Here is a 24874-nt window from a genome sequence, read left to right on the forward strand (position 1 = left end):
ATCGGGATCGCAGATAATATTTTGGAGCCATGAGTTGCAGAGATGACAGTGAAGTTAAACTAAGAGAAATGAGCATGAAAAAGAGCCAGAAAATAATCAAAGGTAATGAGAATTAGTATGATCTACTTATTTCATAAAAAGGACAGAACGGGTCATTACAAGGGCACAAACCGATTAAACAAGTGGGAGGCAGAAAAGGTTTATTACCTAAGGGAATGTTTAAAATAAGACATTTGACAAAACGATCAGAAAAGTAAAACGAACTTGTTTAAGGCAAAACGGGCATGTTTATAGTAAAATGAGCATAAGAAAAGTACAATGGGCATGTAAAGAGAGCAAAGTGCTGTGTTTTGGCATAAGTATGACTTTATATCGAATCAGGGGCATACCTGAAGTTATTAGAAGTATCACAGAGTGTGCTTTGTATTCCGAAGAATCTCTGTGCAAAGTGCAACTATTTCATGAAGTACAGTCAAAGTATGGCCATTTTGAAAAATTTCTTGTGCTGGATGTGTCTAGTCGCAAAGTGTCCCTATTACAGAGCATTTCTTGCACTGTACAGAGTTGCCTAGCAAGGAACCGCCATTTTGAGGAAATTTCAGTGTGCTATGTCCAGTTTATTCGCAAAGTGCAATTACTTCGAAATGTTATTGACTCTGAACCTCTCTTGCCCAGTTCATTCACATTGTGAAGTAATTTGAAATGTTTCTTAAAATGATAAATTACTTTTGCAAGACAACAATTTCAAGATTACTACAGTATCTTAAAGACTTATTTCGCAAAGTCCAGTTACACAAAGGCTTGCATCGTACAGTTACCTATTTGATGTTTCTTGTACTGATAAGAGGTGATTTCTTGCAATACAGTAACTTCAAGAGTATTACAGTGCCGGAGAGAAACTTATTTCGTAAAGTTCAGTTATACAGAGGCTTGTTGTGCTACTGGACAAAGTTACAAATACTGGCATAAATTTCTGATGTGCATGCATTTGTGCTTATTTGCAAAACCCTTCACTGGTACGTGTTAATATAGCAGACAGATTTCGAAAGCCCTTACCACTTGTATTTGATTAGAATATTGCAGAGAATTGGAGAATAGTTGAGAAAGAGTATGATATTTTTATACAAGCAGCTTATTCAGATAAAGATGCGCCAAGGCATTCATTTTGTTAAATCTAGCTGGGTTAGAGGCTATAGAAAGTGAGCATTCATTTGTGTATGTACCAGCAGTATACGAGGGAAAAGGTGAAAATCATCATGTTGTATGGGCTGAATCAAGGGAAAAACCTGAGTGTCTGAAGCGCAAGTTCAGAGAAATGTGTAACCCGTAGACAAATATTACATTAGACAGACGGTTTACTATTGGCATGTCGAATCTGTATCGGTCGACGATTTAAAATGTTGACTCTAAATGTGGAATTTGGCATACCGAATAGTAAACCAATCCGAAAATTAATACATTAACAACCATGGTTCGATATATTAGACAAGGCAGGAGATATAGTCACTCACCTCCTGCTATGAACATTAGCGTACTGTTATACTGTACAGTCAATGGTACGTTAATTCTACTGCTTTGCAGGGGGGCTGTGCCCCCTCACCCCCTGCACATTAAATATGCCAACTCCAATATCGGACTTGAGTAAATGGGCTAATTCCTTGTTCCTCACTGAACCGCGATCCCCCTGCACAATGTTGAACCCAAATGCTCGACTTATACTACCCGTTTGCTGGAGTGCAGTCGATCGATTTGGGTTCGACATTCTGCCCACTTGAAAACTGCAAGTCGACCATATGCCAGTCGACTGATGTAGATTTGAAGTTTTAATAGTAAACCTAGAGAGACCATTTGTTTTACACAAGAGATCAGAAATGAGGGAAAACTTTTGCAGCTTATATAACTGACCTGAGAAACAAAGCTAAAACATGTTGGTTTGGTGATTGAAAAGATGAGTTAATAAAGGACAGGCTCGTGTGTGGTACTAATAATGCTGCTGTGAGAAAGATATTGCTTCGTGACAGTGATCGTTGAGTAAAGCCATTTGTCAAATCCATGAAGTGACAGAAAAACAAATAAGCATGTTTGTAAGTGACAACAGCATGGTTTCAACAGGCTCCAGAACAAATGTAGATAGTATGCAACACGTGGCAAATAGGAGCAGGCCTAAAGCATATGGCAGCCACAGCGCCTGTTGGCTCAAAAGGGAAATCACATAGCTTTCCAGCAAGTTCTAGGACTAGTTCAGTTAAAGGAACATGTTCCTCAGTGCAGTACAAGCATGAGTCAGCAAAACCAAAGTCCAATCTTATTGTTAATTGTTGTAATTGTGGAGCCAATCATGAGTCTAATTGAGAGAAATGCTTAGCATTTGGACAGCAAGGGAATAATTTTCAAAAGTTTTTCAAGTCAAGTAAGCCTCACACAGTTATAAAGAAAGGTCACTCAAGAAAGCAAACTGATCAAGTAGAATTGCAACAGTCCACTTTTTACGTAGACGGTGTATCAGTAGTTCATAGGTAGGTACGAGGCTATCGGCCCAAAGGCCTAAGTAAGCCTAGCCAACAAGGTTCCCTGGCTTACGCCACCCAAGAAAGCTAATTTCCTGTGCCCCTGTCGAGCAGAGCCACAGAAGTGATCCCCAGGGTGCATTTCCTATTTCCAATCCACACATCAAGATTTTTCTTGAAGAGTGCTAATGAACTTTGCTTGACATAGATGGGTAGCTTGTTCCAGAGTATAGGAAGTCTCTGGGACAGAAAGCTATCCCTCCAGCATGTCCTGTTTAATGTGGTGACAAGGTTTATGTCCCCTACAGCGTGTAGCTTAGAGGGATTGGGATTTGTTTAGGTGTAGCGTGTTCAACAGCACTGGGTTTAACATAGCTTTTTATGTTAGGCAGAGATCTCTTCGGAGTAGGCGATATGCTTAAGAGTAAAGCTGGAGTTTTTGAGACGGTCAGTGTACGGCATCTGTTTGAGGCTAGTAATCCTCTTTGTGAGGTACTTCTGTGGCCTTTCCAGCTGCTGCAGATGTCTTGTAAGGTACATTCCAAAAGGGGCACTGTACTCTATGCCAAGTAGAGGGTGGGTCTAATGAGTGCCACGTAAAGGGGAACAATGACCGCTTTTTTTCCTGGATGAGAACCCTTTTGTGGTGAGGTATGCCACACAGAAGGATTTCCTGACTACTGTGGCGATGTGATTATCAAAGGAGAGACTACTGTCCACCTGGGTCCCAAGGTCTCTTATCACACATTCAGCATTAAGTAGACTGCCATTTATGTGGTAGTTCATGGGTACAGAGTTTTTACCAAAGGGGATGACAATGCACTTTTTGGCATTGAGCTTGAGGCCATGCCTCTGACACCAGGCATCTGTCTCAGTGAGGCACTTCTGTAGGATGTCCACATCATTTGGGGACTCTACTATGGCTCCTAGTTTGCAGTTATCTGTGAACTTCGTTAGCTAGAGACCTTCTTTGTTAGCCTGTACTTCAGAGAAGTAGATACCAAACAGGAGAGGTCCCAGGAATGAACCCTGTGGTACTCCACTTGTCACTGGTTTGAAGTCAGATTTGGAGTCTGCAAATTTTACAGTGTGGTTTCTGTCAGTGAGCCAGTTGGCAACCCATCTTGTGACATAGGTATTTATACCTAGTTTAGTAAGTTTAGCTATAATTCCAGAATGGGGGATGGTGTCGAAAACCTTGGCGAGGTCAAGACAGGCTGTGTGAACCACCTTACCCTCGTCTACGGCTTTGACTGGCTCAAAGAAGTTGATCAGGTCCAGAAGGCATGATCTGCCTTTCACAAACCCGAACTGGGTGGGGTCCAGAGTTTGGCGGTTACCAATGTCTTTGTTTATGAGTTCCATAATGATACGTTCCATGGCCTTGCAGACCAGGCTCATCAAGTTAATAGGGAGATAGTTCCCAGTATCAGTGGTGGCTCCCCCTTTGTGGAGTGGGATAACTGTTGCAGTGTGCCATTCAGTGAGCACAAAGACTGACATGAGACTATGATTGAACATGGTGCTTAGGTGGGGAGCCAGTTCGTTCTGAAGTTCATTTGAAACGCAGCCTGAGATGCTGTCTGGTCCCATGGATGCTGTGTTTTTGGTCTTAGAGAGTGCAGCTTTTACATGCATAGATGTCATTACAGAGACTCTGCATTCTTCCTGTATAGATATGGGCCCTTTAGTGGGTGAGAGGGGGGTAAAGTTAGCACTGAAACTATCTGCCAGGATGTTGGCAATATCAGTTGGTTCTGTAATTTTCATGCATTGTGCTGTAACTCAGAGCCGATCTGGGTGCTGCCATTGAAATTCTTGACATAGCTATAGAATGCTTTGTGGTTGTCCTTAGAATCAGTGGAGATTTTGTTTTCATAGCTGGCTTTGGAGGATCTTATAAGGGTGAGAAGGTTGATGTAGTGAACTTGTTAACAAGAAATTAAATGTTTTGCACTGTCCGGATCAATGGTAAATCCACAGAGCTTAAAGCAGACACAGGTTCAAAGTGTAATGTTATACCAGCAGACACATTTGCTTAAGTGAGAACTAATGAACAACTCAATGTAGCCAGTAGTGCGAAATATGTTTCTTATGGAGGTGAAGAAATTCAAACTGAAGGCTCAGTGATGTTTTCATGTTATTTGGCGAATAACTGTTACAACTTGTTATTCTATGTAGTCCAAAGACCAGTACAGTCTTTATTGGGTGTCAAAGATAGTTTGAGAATGAACAGAAGTTCATCATATAAGTGCATCTCCTAGCTCCAGTTTTTTCTGAAGCCATTGTCTTAGAGTACGCTGATGTTATCAATGACAAGTTGGGCAAACTTCGAGTTGTGTATTCCATGAAGTTAGACCCAGAGGTCACTCCAGTAGTCAGACCGTCAGGAAAATTTCCGATAGCTATGCAGGATAAAGTTAAGGCTCAGTTGGATAAAATGGTGCAGCAAGGTATAATTTATCTAGTTACAGAAACAATTGAATGGGTGTAGCCTATGGTAGCAGCTCACAAAAAAGACTCAGACAAAATCAGAATACGTATTGCCTCAAGAGATTTTAAACCACTGAATAGACCATATCACCTAATGCGCACAGTCGAAGAGGTCGCAGCCTTAATACTGAATGCCACTGTCTTTTCTGTCTTGGATGCAAAAAGTTCATTTTGGCAAGTGATGCTTGATCGCAAATCCTCATTACTAACAACTTTTGGTACCCCATCTGGCAGATACAGATGCCTAAGGATGCCATTTATAATAACTTCTGCAAGTGAAGTCTTTTGGCGTGCAATGGAGCAAATTTTTTCGGGTTATCCTTGTGCCATAATAGCAGATGATTTACTAGTTGGAGGCAATGGTGAAGCAGAGCATGACAGAAACCTAAAGAGAGTTCTAGACGGAGCATGTGAAGTAAACTTGAAGCTCAAGCCTCTCATGTGCAAATTCAGACTACCAGAAGTTACACACATAGGTCATTTATTTACCAGTACTGTCTTGAAACCAGACCTGACAAAGCAAGCAACTATCCTTGAGATGTCAGCACCAAACAGTATTCAAAGCTCTACAGTGTTTCCTAGGCATGGTCAACTATTTAGGCAAGTTTATAACAGACTTCAGTGATTTGACAGCACCTTTAAGAGAGCTGACGTGCAAAAATGTTGCATAGTCATGGTTAGAACAGCACCAGAAGGCATTTGACAACCTTAAGCAGAAAATTGCCACCCCACCTACATTAAGATACTATGATGTGAATAAACCATGCACTCTTTCTGTGATGTTTCAAAATTTGTTCTTGGCACAGTTATACTTCAAGAGGGCAGACCAGCAGCCTATGTATCTAGAGCACTTACCCAAATTGAGATGCAGGTATGCTCAAATTGAGAAAAAACGTTTGGCAATGGTATTTGCATGTTCCAAGTTTCATGATTATATTCACAGTCGAGGTATTCAGATTGAAACTGACCACCAACCTCTAGTTACTATTCTAAAGAAGCCTATGCATCCGGCTCCAGTGAAATTACAGAATAATGCTCAGATTGCAAAAGTACTTCAAAATTGTCTATACAAAAGGCAAACTACTCTACCTGGCTGATACCTTATCCAGATCACCCAGAAATACAACGGAACGGCTTGACTCAAGAGAATTTTGACTTTGACGAGATGGCAATGCATAATTTTTCTGCCACTAGGCTCAATCAATACATTAATGCTGGATGGCCGTCACAGCAATCCAGTGTACCACCTGAAGTGCAAACCTATTGTCCTTACAGAGATGAAATGTTGATGGAAGATGGCATTATTTTCAAAGGTCCTAAAACTGCTGTTCCTGCTTCCTTATAACAAGAATGTATCCAGACTTTGCATCATGGTCACCCAGGTCCCACATCCACTAAGTGAAGAGCGAGAGAATTAGTATTTTGGCCTTCATTACTGAAAGACATTGATAAAGTACTTTCTTCTTGTTCAGTATGCAATAGTACTAGACCACATTTGCAAAGAGAACCACTTCAGCTAAGTGAAGTTCCTGAGCAACCTTGGTCAACAGTAGCCACTGTCTTTGAGTGGAACAATCAACACTACTTAGTATTGGTAGACTCTTATTCGAACTGGTTTGAGATTGACTTACTACCTATCCTAACATCCACTGCTGTTATTACTAAGTTGAAACATCAATTCTCGGTCCATGGTAGTCCACAAAGTTGTCTCTGACAATGGTACTCAATTTACTAGTCAGTTGTTTCAAAATATTCTAAGAGAATGGGACTTTGTACATGTTACTAGCAGTCCTGAATATCCACAGTCAAATGGTCTAGCTGAATGTGCAGTGCAAAGTGCAAAGCAATTACTTGAAACGTCAAAGGGCGACAACACTGACGTCTTTTTGAATTTAGTTAATCTCAGAAACATACCCTGTGACGATATTCTTGACTCACCTGCTCAAAGACTTCTTTCCAGGCAAACCAGAATGATGCTACTTATTAGTTCCAGTTTAATTGAGGCCTAAAGTGAAGGACAACAGAACCGTAAAGGCTCATTTAATCAAAAATCATTCAATCCAGAATTCCAGTTATGATAAATCAAGCAGATTTCTTTGTCTGTTGAGTGAAGGAGAGACAGTGAGAATACAAATGGCGAAAGGTTTCAACTGGATCGGTGAAGTTACATTTTATGTTACAAGATATGGACGTGTATCCAAGTCCAGCGTGAAATATGCAACAACATGGACTTGACAGTGTGTGTGTGTGTGTGTGTGTGTGTGTGTGTGTGTGTGTGTGTGTGTGTGTGTGTGTATATATATATATATATATATATATATATATATATATATATCTACCCGAGAACTTTGATATCTGCATGCCAAATAGATTCATAACATTGCATAGGATCATAGTAGATTACTAGGCTAATGGCCCTGGGGTCGTTACAAGCCTAGCTAAGAGTTTTTCCACAAAAAGAAATGTCAATCAGCACCTGCCACCCCTGTCAATGAGGGACACAGGTGGAAGCCCTGGGACAAATTTGTGGTTTATAGGATCATAGGAGATTAAGACATTTTCCCCCGAACAGGGACTTGGGTGTTGTACATCTTGCACACCTGTTGGCCATCTGTTTTAGTTGACCAAATAGTGTCAACCAAACAGTTGTCAGCTGTGCAACTGTGTAAATAGCAGTCCCAAGTGTTGAACTCATGGCCCTGAACACTATAGTCACAGGAATGTGCCACCACACCAGCTGAAGGAGGATGTAGATCAGACTGCATGTGCTGTGTGCCGTGTCTGCATGTCAAAGATGGAGAGTGCACGTATAAATGCCAGGGACGTGCCATTTTGAGTGTGCAGCCAGAGAGTAAGCATCTATGATTGCAGCAGTTAGTTTGTATACAAGTTACTTAAGTTAAAGTCAGTAACCTTCTATCGTGATGCATTTGTATGAAATAAAGCAGCTTGAACAGAACCCACAAAGTCTCTTCTGCTGTGTTCAAAGTAGGAGAGCGACAATTATTATGCCCTAATGACACTTGGAAAAAATGTTCCATCAGACAAGCGGCATACGCTGGAGATGTGACAGTTGAGAAAGAAATTCATGGGAGCATGTATTTTGAGAATGTACAGAGCTGCTTCGGTAAAACAAAAATGAATTGACTATATTAATTCTTATACTTGGAAGAGAACTTTACTTCAGTGTTAAAATGCTCTTGTGCTGGTGTAATAAAACATGTAATAAAAAGGTAAAAGCATTGTCATCTTTTGTGCTGATAGTGGCTAAAAAGCCTTAACAAGAAAATGGAAAACCATAAATAAACCACTGATAAAGGTAAAAAGTACAGAGATTAAAAATATGAAACTGAACTACTGAAGGCTAGACATAGAACCCCCTGTTAAAAATGGGCTGTTTGGGATTCTACAATGTAAACAGAATTTGAAGATGACATAGATTCAGAACAAACCACCTAAAATGCAGCTCCGCTTAAAGTAAGTAGACTGTAATACCAAGTTATGATGACACTGGTCCAAATGTTAAAATTAGTAACATAGTGATAAACAATACTGTTAAATAACTTAGCTCAAGCTGCACTAAGCAGCTAACTTACATTTGAATGTTTTGTTTAAGAATCAATGTTAAAAATCAATCTAAAAATCAAGAGCAGATGAAACAGTTGTTTGTGATATATGGATTTGCATTATTTAACAACAGCAAGTTATTGACAGTTAAATTAAACAGTGACTAGCTGACAAGAGGCTACTTTATTAATATATATACATAAAATTATAAAACAGTTATATCAATAAACAGTACCACACTAACAAGTGTGCTCTGCTTGGGGATATTTAACAAAATGTTGCTAATAAAAACAATGTTTTACATTTAAAAAAAAAAGTAACCGCACCTTAAGAAAAGCACCTGCATCCATTCTTTGTCGATTCACTTTATCTAGAAGGACCATTCTTTCATCTCCTTGAATCTGTTTAGTTTCTGATGCACGCTCCACATATTGCTTTTTCAGCTTTTTAATAAGGTCCTTTGCTTGTCGCATACACTCTGGAAGCAAAACTAAACATTTAAAGCTGCAAAGCCAGTCAATGGAATAATACAAACATGCATTTTGTAACTCAAGTATTTTATAAACACAAACTGACAGCAAGGGAAAAAATCACTAGGTCCAATAAATATGGTACAAGAAGTTAATGTTATCAAGAAATTGAAAAAGCAGTCACAGTAAACAGATATAAATATATTTAAGCAGTCCTCCTGACTACAAATTTTAATACATCTATATTTTAGTGGTTAAGTAGCATAAAAAAGCAAATGTCTACAATCATCTACCACCCATGTTGAGAACACTTTTTTTTTTTTTTTTTTTTTTAATAATCAAGGACAATAAAATCCATATCAACAGTCTAGCAACTCCTAACATCTACAGTTTCTTCTATACATTTCTGATTCACAGCAACAAGTATGAATTAGCTTCCAATTAAGACTCTTGGAAAAACACTGCTGCACAAGCTGTACTCCTCCGATGACAACTGCCAATGGGTTTCTACAAGACTTTGTGCCCACTGAGTGGCGCACAGCTACAGTTATCCCACTTCACAAGGTGGGATCCACCTTGGATCCCGGGAACTACCGTCCCATCAGTCTGACGAGCCTGATTTGCAAGGGCATGGAAAGCATTATCATGGAACTTATAAACAAAGACATTGGCAACATTCAAACACTGGACCCCACCCAGTTGGGGTTTGTGAAGGGCCGATCTTGTCTCCTGAACCTGACTGACTTCTTCGAATCAGTCTCCAGAGCTGTGGACGAGGGTAAGGCGGTCCACACAGGCTATCTGGACCTCGCCAAGGCCTTCGACACCATCCCCCTCTCTGGAATCATAGATAAACTTACTAAGCTGGGCATAAATCCCTACATCACTCAATGGGTTGCCATCTGGCTTACTGACAGAACCCAGACTGTAAAAGTAGCCGGCTCCAAATCCAGCTCCAGACAAGTGACAAGTGGAGTACCTCAGGGTTCAGTCCTGGGACCACTCTTGTTTGACATCTACTTCTCTGAAGTACAGGCCAACACTAAGGGACTCTGGCTAACAAAGTTCGCAACTGACTGCAAACTAGGAGCCATTACTGAATCCCCAAATGATGTGGATATTCTACAAAAGGGCCTTACAGAAACAGATGCCTGGTGCCAGAGCCATGGGTTCAGGCTTAATGCCAAGAAATGTATAGCTATCCCCTTTGGAAAAAAACATGTACCCATGAATTACCAAATAAGTGGGCAGTACGCTAAACATCGAAAGTGTGATGAGAGACTTAAGGACACAGGTGGACAGTGGTCTCACCTTCGATAACCACATCGCCACAACAGTCAAGAAATCTTTCTATGTGGCACACCTCATCATCAAGGATTTTTCATGCAGAAAAAAGGAGGTCACTGTCCCACTGTACTCATCCCTCATTAGACCTATTATAGAGTATAATGCCCCGTTTGGTATATACCTCTCAAGACATCTGCAACAGCTGGAAAGGTCACAGAAATATCTCACTAAAAGAATCACAGGCCTAAAGCAGATGCCATATGTTGACCGTCTAAAAAACTCCAGCTATACTCTGTGGCATATCGTCTACTCAGAGGCGATCTCTGCTTAACATACAAGGCCATGTCAAACCCTGAGCTGTTGGACATGCTCCACTTAAAGAAATCCCAATCCCTCAGAGCCACACACTCCAGGGATCTAAACCTTGTCATCACAATGAACAAAACATGCCGGAAGGATAGGTTCCTGACCCAGAGACTCCCCATACTCTGGAATAGACTGCCCATACATGTCAAGCAGAGTGCCTCCTTGGCCCTCTTCAAAAGGAACCTTGATTGGATGGAAGATAGGAAATTCACCCAGGGGATCATGTCAGTCGCCCTGCTAGACAGGGGTCCAGGGAAGTAAATATTGTGGGAAGAAATATCCAGGGAATTGTTATGGCTAGGCTTGTATAGGCCCTACGGCCGATAGCCTAGTACCAACCTATGAACCTTTCCTAGCACTCTAGCAGATTTCAGCACTGAAGCTGATCGGCTGCTTAAACAATTGGAAATGGCTAACTCAGTAATTTTTAGACACTGCAGGCTTTTTTTTTCCAAATATTCTATACTATATGAAGCAGTAGATTGCCACTCACCTAAACCCTCACTCACACTTCTTCTTCACTATCGGATGACACAGGTGGACACATGAATTTTGTTGTAATACCTGAAGGAAGAGGCACACTTTGATTCCTTTCAACCTCTATATTAAGTATCTCAAACATAATATACATCCCAAGTGCAAGTACAGTTGTGTAAAATCCTACCCTAACAGTAGATAGCCATTCTTCTCTTCACTGTTGCAGTATACTTTATATAAGGAATCTCCTGCCAAGGATATCCCAACTTCTGGCCAGTATACCAAAGTCTTTAGATCTTATAGGTGTCATATGTTACAAATATGCTCCCTGTGTAAGGCGTAGGGCACAAAGGTGACGTACGGACACAAGAGCTCAGAACTGAGGAAAGTTCCGGAAGGAAAAAAAGGAAGCAAGGACCCCTTGGCCAGGAGGGCTGCCAAAGCAGAGGGACAAGAACTAAGAAAATGATGGAAGGGATGAATACTGCAACAGTGAAGAGAAGGACATCTACTACTATGGTAAGATTTTACACAACTGTAATATGTTCTTCCATATCACTGTTGCAGTATTCTTTACATAAGGAAGAGTACAAGAACTAAGGAGGTGGCTGAGAGGAGGAAGGCACAAAAGAGCCCTCTACAAACCCATGCAGAATAGCCTTTGCAAACCTGCCCTGGAAACCACATCAAATTTATGTTTAGTGAAAGTATCAACAGAGGAAAAAGTAGCAGCCTCAAGAATGGAATTGGTGTCCAAACCTGTGAAAAAGACACCAGAGGAGGCAATCATGTGCTGTTACAGAGGAAGAAAGAAATTTGCCATGAAAAGAACAAAAAGAGATGACCTTAAAAAATCCAGGATGAGATGGTTCAATTGGAAACAGCCAAACCCAACAGCCAAGGATGAAAAGAAACAAAAAGCTGCTCAGACTTAAAAAAAAAAAAAAAAAAAAAAAAAAAAAAAAAAAAAAAAATGCCTTTGTCTTATCCAAATAATACTTGGTGTCTCTGCAGATCCAAGGTCTGAAGAACCATCTCAATGGCAGACTAAAGAGAAGGAAAAAAAGAAGGCAGGTGAATAGACTGATTAAGGGACAACTCATTAACCACCTTGGTCATAAAATAAGGATTAGTTTGAAGATACACCCTGTCTCTGTGAAAAAATTAAAAGAGCCTGAACTTCAGGCACTCTCTTGGCTAAAAAGAGAAGTCAAAGTACAATGCTGCAAGAAGGATGAGCTAGCAGGTTCAAACAGAGCCTGAGTCATAGGTTTATACTAGGCTATCAGCCCTAGGGCCTATACAAAGCCTAGCCTTAATGGGTCTAATGAGGAATGAATACAGTGGGACAATGACCTCCTTTTTTCTGGATGAAAAGCCCTTAGTAATGAGGTGTGCCACATAGAAGGATTTCCTGACTGTTGTGGCAATGTGGTTATCAAAGGTGAGACCACTGTCCACCTGTGTCCCTAAGTCTCTTATCACACTTTCGGTGTTTAGTGTACTGCCACCTATATGGTAATTCAAGGATACATGTTTTTTCCCCAAAGGAGATAAATAGAAGTTATGTTCTTACCATAACGTTCCATGTTAGTTGTCTTCTTCTCGCCTTCTTCTTGCTGGATGGGTTCGGAGCCGACCTCGGCTCCGACTCGGCCACTCTAAAGCTCGAGAGTTGGTTCCACCGGCTCGAGGCTCCCCTTATATCCCACAATGCTAGGCGAGAGTTACCTCAGATCTCGTTTGTAAGCTAACCCCAGCTTAAGATAGTAACAGTATAAAACAGAATAACTATAACAGAGACCACCTCTAACAACAGGGAGAAGAAGGGTGACCTACATCCTGAAACAAGAAATATGCATAATAGCATATAGCTAAGAAAGAGGTGGTAGAAAGAGAGGTCACGATCACAACTCCTCTAGGTCTGTCCAGGCCAGGGGAAGGAGGGTGGACGAAGAAGAAGGCGAGAAGAAGACAACTAACATGGAACGCGTTATGGTAAGAACATAACTTCTATATGTTGAGTTGTCTATCTCGCCTTCATTCTTGCTGGATGGGACCGCCCCTAGCACCTTGTCCCGGTGGCCTAACGGAACAGACTCCTGAGAACAGTGGAACCAAAATTAGCTCTATGCCTAGAAGCTAAATCCAACTTATAATGGGAAATAAAAGTGTGAGGAGTAGCCCAAGTAGCCGCTGCACAAATGGTGTCAATAGGCAGTCTGTCTTGGAAGGCTAGAGAAGTAGCCAAAGCTCTGGTGGAATGGGCTTTAGGCTTATTAGGCAGTTTTTTGTGTCTAATCTCATAAACAAGGGTAATCAGAGATGTTAGCCATCTGGATAAAGATACCTTTGAAACTGGAAGTCCCTTTCTGCTTTCCGCATAGGAGACAAACAGCTGATCAGATTTTCTGAATTGTTTCGTCCTGTCCAAGTAGTACCTTAATTGACGATGAACATCCAGACAGTGTAAATTTTGTTCAGACCTATTTGAATACTCCGGGAAAAAGACAGGGAGGTCAATGCACTGGTTTAGATTTGATGTTGAAACCACCTTAGGCAAAAAGGATGGGTTAGTTCGTAAGGAAACTCTGTCCTTATGGAACACAAGGTAAGGAGAACGACAACTGAGTGCTTGAAGTTCTGAAATTCTTCTAGCTGATGTGATAGCCACCAGAAAGAGAGTTTTCCATGATAATAACTTTAAGGAACATGAAGCTGCAGGTTCGAAAGGGGAAAGAATCAACGAAGCAAGAACTAAATTTAGGTCCCAAGGAGAAGGAGGATTTCTTACAGGAGGTCTGAGCAGAAAAACTCCTTTCAAAAAGGCTTTGCAGAGTTTGTGGGACATTAGGGCGGATTCAGAAATACCCACATGGAAATTAGAAATAGCTGCCAATTGAACCTTAAGAGTAGATGGAGATGAACCTGCATGGAAGAGTTCAGCAAGAAAATCGAGGACTAGTTGGATGGAAGCGTGAAAGGATCTATGTCCTTTCCTTGTGCCCAATATGAAAATCGCTTTCCACTTACTCAAATAAATCTTTCGAGTGGAAGATTTATGGGAAGCTATCAAAATATCTCTAACAGAGTGAGATAACTGAGGAAGCCTGGCTACGGTTGGAAGCGGAGGAACCAAGCAGTGAGGTTCAGAGAGGGGAGGGAGCGATGAAACTGACCCGACTGATGGATCAAAAGATCTGGAACTAGGTCCAGATTCCACGGTCGCTCCAAAAGAAATCGATGCAGAAAGGGGAACCACACTTGTCGAGGCCAGTAAGGAGCAATGAGGATCAATGAGGCCTTCTGAGCGATAGCTTTCTGTATTACTTGAGAGATCAGTGGGAAAGGAGGAAATGCATACAGAAGTCCCGGGCCAAACTTGGACTAGCGTCCCTGCTGGGTTGGCCTGGTAAAGGGAATAGAGTGAAGTATTCTCTGCACTTGCTGTTTTGGGGAGTAGCAAAAAGATCGCAGCAAGGCTGACCCCACTTGAGAAATATCTCTCTCACTACAGAGTCTTTCAGAGACCACTCGTGAGGCATGAGTATAGCTCTGCTCAACTTGTCCGCAATGTGATTGGACTTCCGGGATGTGCGTTGCTATCAGAAAACGCTGAGAAGAAATCGCCCATTGCCACAGTCTGAGTGCTTCTCGACACAGGGGTATGATCTGGTTCCGCCTTGTTTGTTGATGTACCACACTACAGACATATTGTCTGTCTGGATTGCAATCGTTCCCAAGGGAAGAGAGTGTTGAAGGGCTTGCAACGCTAAAAGCACTGCTCTCATCTCCAGAACATTTATGTGCAAGTGGCATTCGTTTGGTTGCCATGTGCCCTGGACTGTCCTGCCATGATAATGCCCCCCCCACCCGATCAGGGAGGCATCCGTTGTCAGAGTAGCAACCGGAGGAGGTGGAACAAAAGGTCTCCCCAACAGGAGCTGGGGGGAAGACATCCACCACATGAGATGCTTTTTGCACGCTTGCGTGATCATAATGGTGTGAGACATTGGAAGTTCCTGGTATGACCATTGAGAAAAGAGCATCCACTGAAGGATCCGCATGTGGTATCTGGCCAATGGAAGGAGGGGTATGGCCGCTGCCATGATTCCCAACACCTTTAGAACTAACCTGGCTTTGGCTCTGTTGTTGTTGAGAAGTAGTGATACCAATTTTTGAATGTCTGATATCCTTTGGTTCGTTAGTGTTGCAGACATGTTTACAGTATCTAATTTTGCCTATGTAGGTAATAGTACGACAAGGCGACAAAACAGACTTTTCGCAATTTATTGAGATACCCAGTTTTTGACAGACGCGAAAAGTGTAATCTCTGGCCATCAGAAGGAGATGCTTGGTGGGAGCTGTGAGGAGCCAGTCGTCCAAGTATGGAAACACCTGGAATCCTTGTCGTCTCAGGTGAGAAGCTACCACTGCCATGCATTTGGTAAACACCCGGGGGGCAGTGGTGAGACCAAAGGGCAGGGCCCTGAATTGAAAATGACTGGTTCCCAGCCTGAAGCGGAGGAATCTTCTGGAGCGCCTGTTCATTTTTATGTGATAGTACGCGTCCTGAAGGTCTATAGAGCACATCCAGTTTCCTTGTCCCAACAGGGGAAGAATGGATTGCAGCGTGACCATCCGAAATCTTGTTTTCTTGACCGATCTGTTCAAGATACTGAGATCCAAAATTGGTCTCCAGTCCCCTGTTTTCTTTGGAACTAAAAAGAACCTTGAGTAGATTCCGGATCCTAGTTGGTCTGCTGGCACTGGCTGAATAGCTCTTTTTGCAAGCAGTTTTGAAATTTCCAAAGCTGCTATATCCCTTTGAGCGGGTGGAACATCTGGAAGGGATTTTTTTGACTGACTTGGAGAACGAAGAAAGGGAATAGAATAACCTTCGGAAATGATAGACTGTACCCATTTGTCTTGTGTCAAGGATAGCCAGGCTTCTGGGTACAGTGACAATCTTCCCCCGACTGCCTCCGAAGATGGGCAGTCGGGCAACACCTCAGGGATGCTGAAAGGGCTTATCGGAAGACGCCGATTGCCCTGGTTCTGCGGACCCCTCTGCCTCTAGGGCGACGTCTACCATTGTTGTTCCCCTCTGCCTCTGGCGGGAACCGACTCTGTGCGCCAGGCTAAGTCCCTTGAGATTGTTTACGGAACCACATCTTTCCCCTTCTGGCCTTTGGGGTAAGGCCTAGAAGGAGTGGAAAACGGACTGACGGCAGAAAGGGTCTTGCCATCCGTCTCGCACCTAGTCAGGGTTTCTTTCACTTGTGGACCAAAAAGGGATGATCCATCAAAAGGGAGTTTGTGAAAGACGCCTTGAAAGGTTCCGAATTGCATAGCCGCATCCAGGCGTGCCACGTAAGGCTACCCCTGTTCCAGCGGCTCTGCTCGCTCCATCGGCCGCATAAGAGAGGAGGCGATGGAGGAGTTGGAAATAGAATTAAGGATAGCCAGCTGCGTGTTCATTTTTCTTGGAAACCCGCAGCTGTAGGGTCTTAAGCATTTCACTCGCTTCTTGATCAAGTCCCTTTGAAGACGAGTGAAATGGCACAGGTAATTCAGCGAACGCATAGTAAATGTCGCTGAGGAGAACATCCGCTTCCTGTACCTATCCATGGACCTAGATTCCTTGTTAGGTGGATGGACAGGCACTGAAGGATCAGCCAGTTCCTTCTTTGTGGCGGCAGCTACCACCATAGCATCCACAGAGACTCCTTTTGATAAAAATTCCTTGTCTGCTGGAGCTGTGATGAATTTGGAGGGTCTCCTGGGAGTGGGGTCCACTGAATCAGGAGCCGCCCATGCCTTTTTAGCAACCACCTGCATGAGGGGGTCGAAGGGGGACACCCAGGAGGTGGAAGGACGAGAGCCAAACGCCTCAAGATACACAGATTCGTCCTCCGAAGGGTTGAGGGCTGGCCAATTTCCCCTGTTTAAGGATCTCCAGAATGTCTGCAAAAGAGACATCTTCAGAAGGGGAACGGGGAACCCTCAGAATCATCCAGATCTGTGTCGGACGTGATAGACTCAGGTGAGTCAATGTGCTTCCTCTTGCACTTCCTCTTCCGAGGGGGCTCTTCTGCCAAATCAGGAGAGGCCTCGGAAGAGGATGAAATCCCCACAGGGGGCTCCTGAGGAGTTGGCTCTCTGCGGTCCGGGATGAGGGAGTGAGTCGACCTACCCTGAGGCAGTATAGAGGGAGGGGCTGACGGAGCCGACTGTGGAGTAGAGCCAGGCTCTAACACACTCCGCATGACCTCAGAAGCACCCCTGTCAGGCAGAGCCAGAGGTCCCCGCCCGAGGAGCTAAAGACCCCCTCGGCACCGACAGTGATGGCTCCGAGGCCGATGTCGGAGCCGAACTCACCAGCGCCGAAGCACCGAGAGGGAGAGGGGGGTCGGACAAGGGTCCGATGCCACTCACCCCCTCGGAGCCGACGAGGGAAGTCCGGCGCCGAGATTCCTCCATGGAAGAAAACGGAGCCGACGACGGGGCCGAAGACAATTGTCTCGGCTCCGAGGTGACCACAGTCTCGGTTCCGACACGACCGCCCGAGCTCAAAAGAGTCGAAGGAGGAAGGAGTTGATGGACCGGGACAGGCACCAACTGATGAGTCGGGCTCTGAAGCATCTGGGCTAGTGCCTCAGACTTGAGTAGTCGACTCACCACCCTCTGAAGGTCATGATCAGACAACCTCGATGACCTAGAGGAATGAGACATTTGGCTCCGTTCAGACAGCAGGGGAGAACCTGGAGCCGAATGAACGGAGCCAAGAGAAGGTGACCTAGACCTCTTTCTGGTTGTCGGCTCAAGATCTTGTCGGAGCCGACACGGTACTCGATAACCTCGGCCCGCCGGAGCCGAGGAGCCACAGAAACTGTGGACTGAGTCTTATCGGCTCCAGCCGGAGCCGATAAAGGCAAAGGTTGAACAACCTGAGGTCTCGGCTCAGAAGCCGGAGCCGAAGACCTCGATGCCTTGGAGGGCTTCCCTGTTGAGACAGACAGGGAATCCTCAGGCTTCAACAAGCCTCTCAAAATGAGCTTGTTTTTTTCTTTCCTGCAGGACCCTGGGGCTGAAGCCATGGCAGACAGCACAGGAGTCCTGCAGGTGCAAAGGCCCCAGACAATAGACACAAGAAGTGTGAGCGTCTGTCAGAGACATTTTCTGACAGCACGCATCACACTTCTTGAATCCGGAGACCTTTGCTTCTTTAGACATAGCCTAACTGGTGAACACAAACACACACTCAAACACACCAGTTATACCCTGTCAAAAAACACAATTATAGTAAAAGTATACTAAAAATAAGTACAATAAGCAGTAGTACACTACACAAACACTCCCTAGGGAAGGGAAGGCCTAAGGCCCAAGGGAAGAACTAAAAGTTCTTTTGACAAGAAACGGAAAGAAAATAGGGTCGGGGATAGAGTTTAATAAACTACACTAATTTTAGGAATAATTAAACTAAAAAAAAAGGGGAAACAAGAGTAACTTTTTATAGAAAAAGTTAAAACTTACCAGGAACCGGTAGAAAAACCAACCTCGAAGCTGTAGCGGCAAACGAGATCTGAGGTAACTCTCGCCTAGCATTGTGGGATATAAGGGGAGCCTCGAGCCGGTGGAACCAACTCTCGAGCTTTAGAGTGGCCGAGTCGGAGCCAAGGTCGGCTCCGAACCCATCCAGCAAGAATGAAGGCGAGATAGACAACTCAACATCTATACATTTCTTGGCATTGAGCTTGAGCCCATGGCTCTGGCACCACGCATCTGTTTCTGTAAGGCCCTTTTGTAGAGTATCCACATCATTTGGGGATTCAATAATGGCTCCCAGTTTGCAGTCATCTGCGAACTTTGTTAGCCAGAGTCCCTTAGTGTTGGCCTGTAGATGCCAAATAAGAGCGGTCCCAGGACTGAACCCTGAGGTACTCCACTTGTCACTTGTCTGGAGCTGGATTTGGAGTCGGCCACTTTTACACTGTGGGTTCTATCAGTAAGCCAGTTAGCAACCCATTGGGTGATGTAGGGACTAATGCCCAGCTTAGTAAGTTTATCTATGATTCCAGAGTGGGGGATGGTGTCAAAGGCCTTGGCAAGGTCTAGATAGGCTGTGTGGACCACCTTACCCTTGTCCATGGCTTTGGAGACTGATTCAAAGAAGTCAATCAGGTTCAGGAGACAAGATTGTCCCTTCATGAACCCAAACTGGGTGGGTCCAGTGTTTGAAGGTTGCCAATGTCTTTGTTTATAAGTTCCATGATAATACGTTCCATGGCCTTGCAGATAAGGCTCGTCAGACTGATGGGACAGTAGTTTCCGGGATCCAAGGTGGATCCCCCCTTGTGGAGTGGGACAACTGTAGCTCTGCACCACTCAGTAGGCATGAAACCTGAGGTGAGGCTATGATTAAACATGACACTTAGGTGAGGTGCCAGTTCATATTGTAGTTCATGTAGTACACAGCCCGGGATGTCATCTTGTCCCATGGATGCTCTATTCTTACCTTTGGAGAGTGCGTTTTTTACCTGTGTGGCCGTTATTACCAGAATTTGGCAATCTTCCGGTATTGGGATGGGCCATTTAGGGAGTGAGAGGGGGGGTGAAGATGGCACTGAATCGATCTGCCAGGATATTGGCAATATCCTTGGGATCAGTATATTTAATGCCATTCTGTTTTAGCTCAGAGCAGATCTGAGCATTGCCATTTAGATTCTTGACATAGTTATAGAATGCCTTGTGGTTGTCTTTGGAATCTTTGGCAATTTTATTTTCATAACTAGCTTTGGAGGATTTTATAAGGGATCTCAGTTTCTTACTGAGGCTGGTAAGGGAGTTTTTTGCATCCTGGGATTTTCCTATTTTCTGCAACAGTTTCTTCCTTTTGTTGTAAAGTTTGTTTATGGTAGGGGACCACCAGATTGGCTTCCTTTTTTGGGATGAGAGCATCTTGGTTCTATTTGGGATGGCACGATTCATGCATGAGTGGATGTGCTCGTACAGTGCGCCTTAGTGTAGGATTCAGCAACTTTTTAAGTACAAAACTGACATCCCAAGAAGGTGGAATAGGCTTCCTGGGAGGTCTGATATGAAGGATGTCTTTAAGAAATTGTTTTTAACTTCAAACCAAGAGGGCAAAGGAGGAATGAAGTGCAGACAAGCAGAAATCACTGAAAGATGAGCTCTAACTGAAGAATATACCAACTCAGCATGGAACAGATCACACAAATAAGAGAGGATCAGAGGAATTCCCATCGATAGGGGATCCAGACAGAAAATCTCTTCCATTTGGACATGTATGATTTTCTGGTAGTGGGTTCCCTAGCCTCTTGCAGAATCAGGAGCACGTCCTCAGAAAAAAAGTGCCTAAAAGGAATCAAAACCCTATCATCCACAGTGTCATTTGAAGAGTGAACAGGTGGGGATGGATAAAAGATTCCTTGTCTTGTGTAAGATGACCAACCCAGTGAGGTAACCTGTGGTGATTGCCCCTGTCAGAGGGATAGAAAAAGCAATGCTGCCTGAGCCAAAAGAAGTTGCTAGCGAGATTTTAGGAGAGTCCTGCCTGATTTTGTGCAGAAATTCTGGCAACAGAAGAGGGGGTGAGTGAGAAGGCATACAGAAACATTCAATCCCAAGGAAAAGACAGGTCATCCACTTTCCAAATCAGAGGCTTTGTTACTCTTGAACAGAATAGCAAAGTTGCCTGTTCAAAGGGGGAGGCAAAAGATCTACTTGAGGAATATCCCATCGATGGACTATGTCTGGAAACACATCTCTGTGAAGCACTCATTCATAAACCTGTGTTCTGGACCTGCACAATGAGTCTGCCACTAGACTGTGCTCTGATGGAAAGTAAACTGCCTGAAGAATCATGTGACAGCTGACAGCTAGATCCCGTATCTGAAGAGCTAATCTGCAAAAGAGACAAGACTCTGTACCCCACTCCTTGTTGACATAATTCATCATGGTGGTACTGTCTGTGAAAAAGGATGGGGGTGGTGTGGAAAAAGGAATGAAAAACCTGCACAGCCAGAAGCACAGCTCTCATTTCTTTTACTTGGACATGATATGACTTCTGATGAGGAGGCCAGAAACCCAGACCTTTAGACAGCCAAAAGAAGCCCCCCACCACAAGTCTGAGGAGTCTGTGAGCAGTTCATGAGAAGGAACTGGGGTCTGAAAGGGAAACCCCGGATTAAAAGAGAGTTGTCGAATCCACCACTGAAACTCAAGTTTGAGACAAGGAAGCAAAGGCACAGGGGACTACAGAGGGTGGCAGCGTTGAAGCCAGACTGACTTAAGGTAATAATGCAGCTTCCTCATAGGGACCCTTACAAGAGCAGCCATGGAAATAGTGGAGGCCATAAATGCCAGAAACATGAGAAATTCGCCGGCTGTAAAAAAGGACATTGGAAGGAGAGACTGGAAAAAATAGTCAGAGACAAAACCTTGGAAGCAGATAAGCAAACATGGGGAAAGCCTGAAGCCTGCACCCCAGAAAAATATGATCCTGGGAGGGTGTCATAACTGATGTATTGAGATTTATGGTGAACCTCAGACTTTGCAAAAGACAAGTGGTAAAGTGGAGATCTTTCAAATAACTCCTGGGAGAAGCCTGAATAAGCAGATCATCCAGATAGTGGAAAATCTGTATCCCTTGAAGCCTGAAAAAAGCAGTGACAGGAGCAAGACATTTTGTGAATACCCTTGGGGGAGTAGAAACGGCAAAGGGCAAAGCACAGAACTAAAATAGAGAAACAAACATTTCCTGAACACATGGGGAATGGAAATGTGAATGTATGCATCCTTGAGGTCCAGAAAAACAAAGAAGGCCTGGGAAAGAAGATGAGAAGGAGGAAAGAAGCATCCTGAAAGAAGGGACCTTGATGAAAGTGCTGAGCAGAGAAAGATACAGAATTGGTCTCCAGGTACCCTCCTTCTGATGAACCAAAAACATTCTAAAGTAAAACCCCTTTCCCACTTGGGAGGGTGGAACAGGCTGAATGGTGCCATGAGTCAAAAGGGAAAGCAAAATCTCTGGGAAATGAGGAAACAGTGCCAGAGGAGACTGTAGAATGCAGGGCGGGGGTGAATTTCCAAACAACGAAATACCCCTGACAGCACCCAGGAGTCTGAGGTGATCTTATGCCAATTAGGAAGGGCCACAGAGAGACAGGAAGACCTGGCTGTGGGAAGAGTAGACCAAATATCAACTGGAGACAGGCGTGTCCTGAAAAGAAGGCTTCTGAGATGAAGGAGTCTGAGTGGATATAGCTGGAGGAACAAGCCTAGACGCCCTTCTTACCCTTGGGGGTGGGCAAGTCTGCCTACAGACAAAGACGGACTTAGGAGTTAATTCCTGTGGAATTTGAGGCTAGGGCAGACAAAATTATGTTTGAATTTCTGAAGGGACTTTAAGTCAGCAGCACCTCTCCCAAAAAGATTTATTTTATCCAGAGGGACCAATAGATTGGCTATAATATCATCAGGTAAAGCCTGCAGATATAGCCAAGAATAATGTTTCAATAGTGCCTCATCACATAATTAAAAGCGGCAGCCATGGATGAGGCATCAGCTGTATAACAGCTGCATTTTATGGAGTGATGGGCGACCAGGAAAGTGGACTCAAGCAGGGAAAGACTTGAAGCCTTCCCATCAGAATCTGGAAGGTTAGAGACCACTGAAGCTACTAAGAAAGAACAGCTAAAACATATCTGGTCATGTGGGTCTAATAATTAACAGCCCTAAATGACAAGGAGGCAGAAGTATATACATTTCTACCCAACCCTTCCATAACTCAACTGTGCTTAAATGAAGGAAGGAACTCAGCAAATGGCAAAATCTTGGAAGTTTATCAGAGGAAAATGAAAGCAATGAAAGATCAGCAGAAGGGCACTTATAAAAAAATTTGCAATCCTTGGCACTTTGTAGAATTTTTCAAGTTTCTTGGGAGTCAGTGAAGTAAGAATCAGAAGCCATGTAGGCAGCAGAAAAGGTGTCCAAAAGGGTTGCCAAAACAGGAGGATCACTGATAACTACGGAGATTCCATCTGTAAAAGCTCATAACACCTTTTTGAATGTTACAGACCTGGGAGCAATCCCATTTGAAGTAGTCTATCATATGAGCAATAGTATCCCCAAAGGATAGTTCTTCCCCAGGGTTCAATTCTCTTCCTCTGAACCATAGTCTAGAAGAGAAGGAATTTGAGAGGAATAAGCTAGGGATTCCTCCCCAGAGTCCAAGTCCTCATCTGAGGAATTCAACTCCCTAGGCCTCCTAATAGGAATATAAGAGCAGGGACTGACACCTCTTGAACAGACCCCGAGTAAAATCCTGCTATTCACATTGGGGATCTTTAACAACAGGAATGATGGGTTTAATTTTTGCACAGGATGTCCACCCAAACAGTGTTGTTTAATTAACTAATTATAATTAATTATAACATATTATACAACAGAAATAAAATTGCACAAGTTTCTGTCATACATTTACCAGTGATTAAAATCTAGTAATCTAACAGTGTATTAACTTACCAACTTACTGTAGCAGCAACCCATTTCAGTTTCAGTTCCAAATCACACTTTACCTAGTTACCTACACCGCGCAAAACTTCCATCTTCCGAGTCATGTTTAATCTTTACTTTGATTGTAAACATGGCAGACTTTGTTCAAGAAATCTGGATAATGTTGCAACTTTTTTCACTGATTTTAAACTAAATGTTATAAATGATAATAAATCACAAATTTCTGAAGCATGCAAGGCCTGCAAGAAAAGAATTACCAATGATTGGAAGCCAGCAAGGGTGACTAAATACAGCACTTATGAGGCAGAAAGAAACATGAAAAGGAAGAACCCGCAACAGGATCTGGATAGTATTTGTTTTCCGACTAAATATTTTCATCCATTGTCACAAAACATATCGAGCGACAGAGTCAATGATGCTGTTATCAAATTTGTTCTATTAAACATGCTTCCTTCGAGTCTGGTTGAAAAAGGAGGACTTAGTTTGCTAACAAGTATTGTACAACCATCATATCATATTCCAATCAGAGTAAAGTTCACCATGCAAGTTCACAATCAGTGCAGACAGGTGATAAAAACAATTGAGAAGATGACGAAAGATTCTCAGCATTGCTGTTCACAAGCTGACATATGGTCCAGTCAGCATATGCATGGCTATTTTTGTGTAAGCCTGCCATTCATACACTACCAGAAGATGGAAACCCGACTGGTGTGCATGAAGAAGTTTATGGGCTCACATATGGCAGAAAACATTTCCATAACTTATCAATCTGTTATGAAACTATTCACAAGTCGGACGACAGTTGTTGGAATAGTCACAGATAATGCCGCCAACATGGTGAAATCATTCCTGAAGCCCGTTGATGTGACAGATGCAGATGAAGAGGAGGAAGATGATAAAGGTGAAGCAAGAAAAGAGGTGAAACATGTTCCAGCTGATTGGGAATGACTTGAAGAGGAGGGTAGCAGTCCAGTACCTGTGCGCTACACTTGCATGGTACACACTTTACAGTTGGTAGTTCACTCTGGACTTGCTGAAGCCTCACCAAAGATAAACAATGACCTGGTCAAATGTGATAGTTTCATGTCAGCTCTTCATGATTCATGCTGAGCTATGGAGCTGTTGGAGGCAGAGGCATTGATCCAAATTCTATCCTCAGACAGTACA

At 43.3% G+C, this 24874-nt stretch overlaps 1 protein-coding gene across 1 annotated transcript in view; it reads right to left on the bottom strand.

The window, feature by feature from the left end:
* EVC (EvC ciliary complex subunit 1) overlaps positions 1-24874 on the bottom strand; it is a 1160741-nt gene that overhangs the window by 422937 nt on the left and 712930 nt on the right. Inside the window, exon 10 of the mRNA XM_044055566.1 lies at positions 8894-9045. Coding sequence (XP_043911501.1) covers positions 8894-9045 — 152 coding nt within the window. The remainder of the gene's footprint in view (positions 1-8893; positions 9046-24874) is intronic.

This window comes from Protopterus annectens, chromosome 14.part0 (assembly GCF_019279795.1).
Source record: "Protopterus annectens isolate FY-2018-M chromosome 14.part0, PAN1.0, whole genome shotgun sequence".
NCBI lineage: Eukaryota > Metazoa > Chordata > Ceratodontiformes > Protopteridae > Protopterus > Protopterus annectens.